The sequence below is a fragment of the Leptonychotes weddellii genome, chromosome 14 (genome assembly GCF_054177405.1).
Source record: "Leptonychotes weddellii isolate Sample4059 chromosome 14, ASM5417740v2, whole genome shotgun sequence".
Taxonomy (NCBI): domain Eukaryota; kingdom Metazoa; phylum Chordata; class Mammalia; order Carnivora; family Phocidae; genus Leptonychotes; species Leptonychotes weddellii.
The window spans coordinates 80,193,760-80,202,448 of NC_138382.1; the positions used below are offsets into that span (position 1 = coordinate 80,193,760).

Consider the following 8,689-nt stretch of genomic DNA (forward strand, 5'->3'; position numbering starts at 1 on the left):
GTGTGGCCCAGCTGGGCGGGGGCGGGGCGTGTGGCCCAGCTGGGCAGCGGGGCGGGGCGTGTGGCCCAGCTGGGCTGGGGCGGCTCTGGGTCACTGCAGTGCTGCCGTGGCCTCTTCCAGGAAGGAGAGTGTGCAGCGACATGTGTTGCGGCTCCTCATCCACCTGCACCACCGGGTGGCCCCGTCCAAGCTGGAAGCCCTGCGCAAGGCGCTGGAGCCCACTGGCCAGGTGGGTGCCCCAGCGCTCGGCCTGTGCTGGCCTGACCCTCTCCTTGTGTGCATGTGCCCTGCGTGGACGTGTCCCGAGTGACCACGGGGTCTGCTTCGAGTGGCCCTGGGGCCCACCCCAAAGCCACACACTTTCCCCCACAGAGTGGAGAGGCAGTGAAGGAACTTTACTCTCAGCTCGGAGAGAAACTGGAGCAGCTGGAGCACCGAAAGCCCAGCCCAGCCCAGGCCACAGAGACTCCGGCCCTGGAGCTGCCCCTCCCCACTGTGTCCGCTCCGGCTGGGCTCTGAGGCTTCACCGGGGCTGCTCAGGACTGGGCAGGGCCCCTGGTGGGTCTGGAACCTTGGCTGGCCAGGAGGAGCTCCCCTGGACTTGGAGTGTCAGGGACCCCACCTCTCCTGAAGGCAGACTGGCTGCTCATGGGGCTGGGCTGGATGGAGCTGAGCACCACCCCTGCCCCCGGATGTCCTGCACGTGGGGCACCCTTCCGCTGTGCCTCAGCCCCACCCTGACCTGGATCCTGGGACCTGTGTTCTTGCTCCTCGTAGGCCCCTGTCTGCTTCTTTGGAGGACAGCTCTGGCTCTGATGTGCCCAGCTGCCTCCTTGAACTCACTCCCAGGCTGTGGAAAGCTTCTGGCTCATTCCTGCCTCCTGTTGTGGGTTTTCACTTCTGTAGGGGAGGCAGACTGGCAGCAGTTGGGATTAAGAAAAAGCCACCTTTTTCCATGGGGAGAGGGCAGGGGGACCCAGGCCTGAGGGAAGCGGTGGGCCCAGCACTGTTGGCACCGATTGGCAGAATTATGTGGCTTGCTGGGTCCGATCATCTGCAGGTTGAACCTGGCTTCTTCTGAGGAGCTCCTGAGTGTTTCACAGTGGATGGTCTGGCCAACCCACGGCCCCACAGGCAGCGAATTGTTTCTCCCCTGGCCAGCAGCACCCCGTGTAGCAGGCGTGGCTGAGGAGTGGCTGCCTCAGTTTACCCTTGGAGCGGTGTGCTCAGCTGCACCGTCTTGGTCGAGTGAGAGCTGTTGCACACAGTGAGACTTTCGCTTATGTAAATAAAAGGTGTTTGGGTAAATCCAGTGGATGAGCTATTCCTGGGCATGCCTGAGGGTTGGATGTAGTGCAGGTGGGCAGGTACCTTTTTTTTTTTTTTAAGATTTTATTTATTTATTTGACAGAGAGAGACACAGTGAGAGAGGGAACACAAGCAGGGGGAGTGGGAGAGGGAGAAGCAGGCTTCCTGCCGATCAGGGAGCCCGATGCGGGGCTCAATCCCAGGACCCTGGGATCATGACCTGCCACCCAGGCGCCCCAGGCAGGTACCTTCTTAAGGGCATTTCTGCCTTTGTGGGCCACGGTCTGGATGCTTGGCCCTGTCCCTGGGAGGAGGGACATTCTTAGGGAGGAGATCTCTGTGGGTGCAGGTGCTGGGGGGTGGTCCCCCTCCAATTTCCCTAAGAAGCAGCCAGGCAGGACCTCACCCCCCACCCCGGGCTGGGTCGTGGGACACCCGGGAAGCCTGAGAGTACCGCCTGCCCATGTGGTGGGTAAGGTGCCCAAGGCCCCAAGTACCTGCCCCTGCGCAGAGGGGGGCAGCGGGTCCTGGGGAGCCAGGGCCCACAGCTGGAGAGGAGGATGCCGAGGAGCAGTGCAGTGCTTTCTCAGTGCGGTGACCTGCCTGAGGGCACTGCACTAATGGACAAACAGGAACTCCCCAGCCCATGACCAACATTTCCCAGATGCAGGTCGTGCCTGCCGGTCACAGTGAGGTTCAGGAAAGCTACAGAGGCACTGGGCAGGGGGGGGCCTGTGTGGGCAAAGGGAGGCTGGGGAGGGACAGGGAGGCTAAGAGGATGAGGTCGAGGGACCCCAGGCAGGACAGCCAAGGGACTCTGGACTGCCGGTGCCAGAGGGACACAGGGCCAGACTAGCTTTGGGCACACTGGGTTGATGAACTCACTCTTAGGGAGGACTGCAGACAAGCCTGGGCCAAGACGTGGTGCTTCCATTGGTCAGAATGGGAAGAGGAGAGGGTCATTCAGTAAGGCCCATCTGTGCAGAGATGGGAATAGGGCTGGCGGCAGGGACACAGGAACCCCCACCTGCCACATCTTGGCCTAAGTTCTTTCTAAATTTGCTCCCTGACCAGGATGCTGAGCTGTGCATGGGGGTCTTCCCCCAGCTCTAGAATTTCTGTCCCAGTGTGCTAAACTGTCCTTGGGGTGGGAGGGCTCTAGGCCGGGGCAGGGGGTGGGTGGGTGGGAGATGGGGGAAGAGGGAAGGGGAGATGGAGGGAATGGGGCCCCAGACTGTGGAAGAGGAAGAGGGGGAGGAGAAGGAAAGGAGCTCTACTCTGGGAGCCCCCAGATTGGGGCCAGGGGAGGGGAAGAAGGGAGGGATTGGGGAGACCCCGCTAGGCACATGGTCCCCTCTGCTCTTGCCCTACTCCCCTCCCTGTGGGGGGTCAGGTGCAGCAGATGTCCCTGGGGAGGTAGGGGTTCTGTGGAGGATGGACTGAGATGCAAGGGGCTGTGGGATCCCAGGGGAGGGGATGCCCCCCCAGCCTTACCGGGTGGCAAGGATGAGCCAAGAGGGTTGTAGGGCCGAGGAGGATAGGTGACCCGAGGGCCGGAGGATCTGGGCCAGCCAGCCAGACCTCCCCCTCGGGCGCCTCCGTCCAGCCTAAGTCCCGCCCACTTGCCACACCCCTGACTCACTTCCTTTGCCTAGAAGCGGAAACCTCTCCAGAGCTTCCTCCCCTCCTAACGAACGCACCCCAGGGACCCGCAGGTGTTGCTTTCCTCCAGGCCTGAGCTGGCCCAGCGAGGGCCCTGACCCCACTGGGACCCTCCCCAGGAAGCTGGTGTTTTCTGTGTCCTGAGTTGCAGGCCCAGCATCTGGCCTGGGCAGGGGGCTGCCCTTCCTTGGTGGGCTGGGGGGCCAGCAGGAGCTTAGCCTGACACAGCTGCAGGTATGGGGCGGGTTGGGGACCAGGGGCATCTGTCCTGCCTTTCTTCAGCTCTGTCTCCTCGGTGGCTCTTTTCCTCCTCCTCTGGCCCTTGTCTTTTTGTCCATCTTTCCACCCCACCCCTCTGGTCTCTGGGGGCTCCCTGCTGGCCACTCCATCAGTGTGTTCACTGGAGGGATGTGGGGGGTTCCCAGTTTGGGGGTGGGGGCGAGGCCAGATTCCCCCCCAAGTGTTCTTAAGTGTGTGGGGGAGGTCTCTGGAATCTAGGGGTGCTTGGGCCTCTGCTTCTCTTGGTTCCCACTTGGGATTCAGAGGGCCCCTGGCGCCTGGCAGTCGGAGCTGTGGGCGGGGGAGGGGGCGGGCAGCAGGGTCGGGCCTTGACCCTTCTTCACCCTTAATCAGCGCCTAGTTGGCAGCGACTTCTCCTCCAGGAAGCCGGGTGGCTTCCCGATAAGCTGCGCCCGCCCCCCTCCGCCACTTCCTCAAGGCCCGCAGCTGTTTATGGGAGGACCCGAGAGATTTGCATTGGGGCCCCGCGGGGAGCCGCTTCCTGGTCAGCGGGGCGAGACTCAGGCTCGGCGAGGCCGGCACCAGGACCCCCCCGCCCCCCGCCGCGCTCCCTGGGGACCTCTCAGAGGGGCGAGAGCATTCGGGGGAAGGGTCCCAGTTGGCCGGGCGAAGTCTGGAGACCCTCCCCATCTTCCTGTTGCAGGGAGGGCGACCTGCATGCCGAGCGCCGCCCCTGCGCCATGGACGGCGGCCAGCCCAGTCTGGAGCCCGCCGCCGCGGCGCCCGGCACCCCCGGCCCGAGCGTGATCGCGCCGCTGCGTGCCGTGCTCCGCCTGCGTCGCCGCGTGTGCCTCCTGCGCAAGCGGCGCCTCCTGCCGCCGGACACGGGGCCGGCCTCCGGCGCTGGAACGCCCAGACCCGGCTGCAGCTCCAGGGCGCCGCACGCTGACCTGGGCCGGCCGCAGTTCTTCACCTTCGACGGCCCGGCGGAGCTGCAGTCCAGGACGCCGCGCAAGAGGCGCCGGCGCAGCCGTGTGGTGCTCTACCCCGAGAGCTCGCGCAAGCGCCGGCCGCACGCCGAGCGCCGGAGCCGCGCGCAGCGCTGCCTGTTGCTGCTTGTGGCCATTGTGGGCTTCCAGGTGCTCAACGCCATCGAGAACCTGGACGATAACGCGCAGCGCTACGACCTCGACGGGCTGGAGAAGGCGCTGCAGCGCGCCGTGTTCGGCCAGCCGGCTGCTGTGGGGCGCATCGTGGCGCTGCTGCGGGACTACCTGGCCACGCACGTGCACAGCCGCGCGCTGCTTCTGGCGCTGCACGGGCCCAGCGGCGTGGGCAAGAGCCACGTGGGCCGCCTGCTGGCGCGCCACTTCCGCGCTGTGCTCGAGGGCGGCGCGCCGGTGGTGCAGTACCACGCACGCCACCACTGCCCCGAGCCGCGCGCCGCGCAGGCCTGCCGTGAGGAGCTGGCGGCGCTCGTGGCCGACGTGGTGGCGCGGGCCGAGGCGGAGGAGAAGACCCCGCTGGTGGTGCTGGACGAGGCGGAGCTCCTGCCGCCGGCGCTGCTGGACGAGCTGCACAGCCTCCTGCAGCCGCAGCGTGCGCACCGCTTCCACAACGCCATTTATGTGCTCCTCAGCAGTGCGGGCGGCTCGGAGGTCACGCGCTTCGTGCTGCAGAACGCATCCCGCGCGCTGCCCCAGCCGCGCTCCGACGGCGCCCGCGGTGCCCACGGCGACCGGGCCGGGGCGGCAGCGGCGCAGGCCGAGGAGGAGCTGCGCGCCCGCCTGCGGGCGCTCCTGGTCCGCGAGCACCCGCTGTGGCAGGCGGCGGCCATCGTGCCCTTCCTGCTGCTGGACAAGCAGGACGTGGTCAGCTGCTTCCGGGACGAGATGGCCGGGGAGGGCTTCTTCCCGGAGCCAGCCCGCGCCGAGCTCCTGGCGGCGCAGCTCAGCTACTACCGCGTCGCTGGCCGTGAGTTCGCCGTCACTGGCTGCAAGCAGGTGGTGGCCAGGGTGAATCTCTTGTAGCACAGGAGCCGCTGGACGTGATGGACGCTGGTGGGCACCGCAGGACTTCTGGGGTTGTTGGTGGCGGTAGGAGGGAGGGGACCCTGGGGATTTGCCTGAGGCCTCTAATAAATCCGTCTCTGGCCCCATTGCCCTCCCCCACTCGTGGTTCACCGTGGGGCCTAGGGAGGCTGGTGGGGGTGGGTCAGTTCTGTGCCCCCCACTTCCAATAACAATTGCCCCGTTCCAGCCCCCGATCTGCCACCTCCCAATCCTTAGTTCAGCCCACATTCCTGAGCACCTGCTGTGTGCACCTCATTGCAGGCATCCCAGGAGGCAGGCAGTCCAGCCTCCACGGTGCAGAGGAGGGATGGCCTCAGAGAAAGTGCGTGGCTCCCAGGGTCACATAGTTGGTCCCCTGCACTGGATATGACCTCAGCTCTGTGGGGCGCCTGCAGCAGCCATCAGTCGCACTCACATACACTCCCGTCCAGTCCAGCCCTTGCTCACCTGCCCACCCCCTGGGCCCCGAAGTCCTGGATGCTCCTCCGGCCAGGAGAATCCCATGGACTCCCTGGATTTCTCCTGGACTCCAGCCCCCAGTAGCTCCCTGGAAGGCAGGATGGGTGGGAGTCTCCACACAACGAGTTGATCCAGTGGAATACCCTGAACGCTCTGGAAGGTGGGGAGAGCTCTCTCAGGGTGACAGGGGCGCTGACTTCTCGGACCCCCCTGCCCTGGTCACCAACTTGCTTCAGGACACCGAACGGGGGTAGGCCTCAAGGTAGAGATCCCTTAGACTCAACTGCAGAGGTTTTCAGGTTTTCGGTCCCCCAAGACTTTTCGGGCGCTGTGGGCGCCTTTTGCACGTGGCTCCCGGAGGGCGGTGGTCGCGTCCAAGCGGACCCCGCTTCTCGCAGCCCCGCTTCCCGCGAGCCCTGGGGTGGCCTCAGTGCTGCCGCTCGGTGGCCGCGCGTGGTCGCGGGGACACGTGCACAGACGCCGACGACGCTGACCGCAGCTATTGCCAGCGGGGGACTCGGGGAGCAGAGGTGAAGCTCTAGTTGAGCCGGCGCGGGGCTGTGCGCGCCCCCCCACCGCGGCAGAGCTCAGCACGCCCCCGGAGCCCCGCAGACCCGGCAGACTGAGGCTCCCGCGTGGGGGGAGCACCCCGCGCCATCCCTTCTCGTCCTGGCGGTCGGCGGTGGCGGCCCTGGGCGGAGGTCTGCCGGAAGGAGAGGGAAGCCGCACGGGGCGGGGCGGTGGGGGGGGGGTGGGAAGCACGGGGACCCGGGGCCCAGGTGGGAAGGGCGGAAGAACTCCCCGAGAACTCCCCGGGGCCGGGGGGGTGGGCGCAGGGGGAGGGGACCTTTGGAAGCCTTGCTCCCCCAGGGGGGTTGGGAGGCATGGCCGGCTCTGTCCACCGACCGCACTTGCTGGGCAGCTGGGGACAGGAGCCCCAGTCTCTGAGGCCGAGTAGGTGCCAGAGGGGGCCGTGTCCAGTTCGGAGGCCCCGGCACGGCCCCTGCATCCGGGTGTGGGCGACAGCCGCTGCGTACTGAGGGCTTACACTTCTCTTGGGACTTTGTCTTGTGCCTTTTCATGTGTTTTTATATCTTGCTTTATTTTTATTTTTTGGTAGTGGTCCCCCTCAGGGTCCCATCTGTCTCCTTAATAGGTTGGCAGTTAAACCCCGAACCCAGGACTTACACCCTTACTTGGGCAGCAACCCGACTTGTGGTCAGCTGAGGGCCAGTCCACTCTCTCCCCGCTCAGGGCCGTCTCACCGCGAACTTAAACTCCGTCCTTTTATCCGACTCCGCATTATCAGACATTATAGTTAATTCTTATTGATTTTTAAATTTTATTTTATTGATGTATTTATAAACTAGTTCCCTCTTTTCCCGAGGCTCTGTAATTCCCATTCTGCTAGAAACTGGGTTCCGAGGTTCTCTCTGTGCAGGTGGGACAGTTTCCTGGCTGAGGGTCAGTTTGTTTTCCCTGGGTCAAGACATCCTTCTTGAAGAGTTACTTGGCTCTTCTGGGGCTTTTTTCATTAGAACTTGGTTTTGTCAAAATCTTTTCTTCTTCTTTGTCTTTTTTTTTTTTTTAAGCAGGCTCCATACCCAACGTGGAGCCCAATGCAGGGCTTGAACTCATGACCCTGAGATCAAGACCTGAACCAAGATCAAGAGCTTAACTGTCTGAGCCACCCAGGCACCCCTGGTTTTGTCAAAGTCTTTGGAAAATCTTTTAGGATCTGAATTGGAACTGCACTGATCCACAGGACAGTGTGGGGAGTGTGACTCCGTCACCCTGTGATGCGATTGACGAGACCTGATTCACAAGTTTGAATACACCTGTATAATGTTCTGCTGACAGGTCTTGCTCACTTTTGTGAGATTTATTCCTAAAAACCAAATAATGTTTGGTTGGTATTGTAAAGGGTTAATGTTGTGTAATATAACATACATCTAGAAAAGTGGATAAAGCAGAATATATATTCAAACTTTTATCACAAAGCAAGCACCCATCCAGGTCAGGAAACAGCGTGGCCAGGCTCCTAGGAACTCTCCACGCCCCTCCTCCTCCCCACCCCAGGCGATGACCAGCCAACTTTCCACCGAATTACAGCCTTGTGGCCTTCATACTTCAACCACCTAACTTCACAACTCTAACCAGTTTAGTTTGTTTTTCATGTTGTAGCTTTCCTGTTTGTTTAATTCAAAACAAAACAAAACAACAAAACACCTTGATTGAAGTATCATTTATATACCACAAAATCGACTTAAAAGAGTGGATGATTTAATGATTTTTAGTAAATTTGCAGACTTCTGCAGATATTGCCACAATTCAGGCTTAGGATCTTTCCATGACCCCAGAAAGATCCATCCTGCTTATTTTCAGTGAATACCTGTTTTCCCCCCTCCCTCAGACCACCGCTCATTCTGTCTCCCGAGGTTTGCCTTTTCTAAAAGGCTTTTCGTATACGTGGACTCTTTTTAGCTTTATGTGTCTGACTTCCTTCCCTTAGCATACGGCTTTTGGGGTTCGCCCAAGCCATAGGGCATGGCTTCTAGGAGTTTCTAGGAGCCTGGCCATGCCCTGTTTGCTGACGTGGATGGGTGCTTTCCTTTCTGCTGCTGACGAGTGTTCCATTCCGTGCACCAGACTCATTCCGTGGCAGATGCATCCTGTGCACATTTGGGTTGTTCGAATTTGTTGGCTGTTATGAATAAATTGTGCAAGGAACATTTGCCCCAAACTGTGTGGACATACGTTTTCTTTTACCTGGAATAAATACCGAAGAGTAGAATTGCTGAGTCACATGAAGAACATTTTGTGTGATTTTTTAAAGAAACTGCCAAACTGCTCCAACGTGGCTGTACCATTTTACACTCCGTCGGCAGGCGGTGTGTGGGGATGAGGCTTCGCCGCATGCTCGCCAGCACTTGTTACTGACAGTCTCT

At 61.5% G+C, this 8,689-nt stretch overlaps 2 protein-coding genes across 2 annotated transcripts in view; both read left to right on the forward strand.

Moving 5' to 3' along the window:
- The window catches only part of NELFB (negative elongation factor complex member B), a 12,345-nt gene extending 11,037 nt beyond the window's left edge, over nt 1–1,308 (forward strand). The window contains exons 12-13 of the mRNA XM_081804018.1: nt 78–229; nt 373–1,308. Coding sequence (XP_081660144.1) covers nt 78–229; nt 373–519 — 299 coding nt within the window. The 3' untranslated portion in view covers nt 520–1,308. The remainder of the gene's footprint in view (nt 1–77; nt 230–372) is intronic.
- A 1,248-nt stretch (nt 1,309–2,556) lies between these two features.
- Nucleotides 2,557–5,368, forward strand: TOR4A (torsin family 4 member A). The gene is made up of 2 exons (XM_081804017.1): nt 2,557–3,204; nt 3,914–5,368. Exon 2 carries the CDS (start codon nt 3,951–3,953, stop codon nt 5,238–5,240), a length of 1,290 nt encoding a protein of 429 aa, XP_081660143.1. The 5' UTR covers nt 2,557–3,204; nt 3,914–3,950; the 3' UTR covers nt 5,241–5,368.
- The last annotated feature ends 3,321 nt before the right edge of the window (nt 5,369–8,689 follow it).

What these genes read in the sequence shown, in the direction of transcription:
- TOR4A (XM_081804017.1), top strand. Translation starts at nt 3,951, where the DNA reads ATGGACGGCGGCCAGCCCAGTCTGGAGCCCGCCGCCGCGGCGCCCGGC.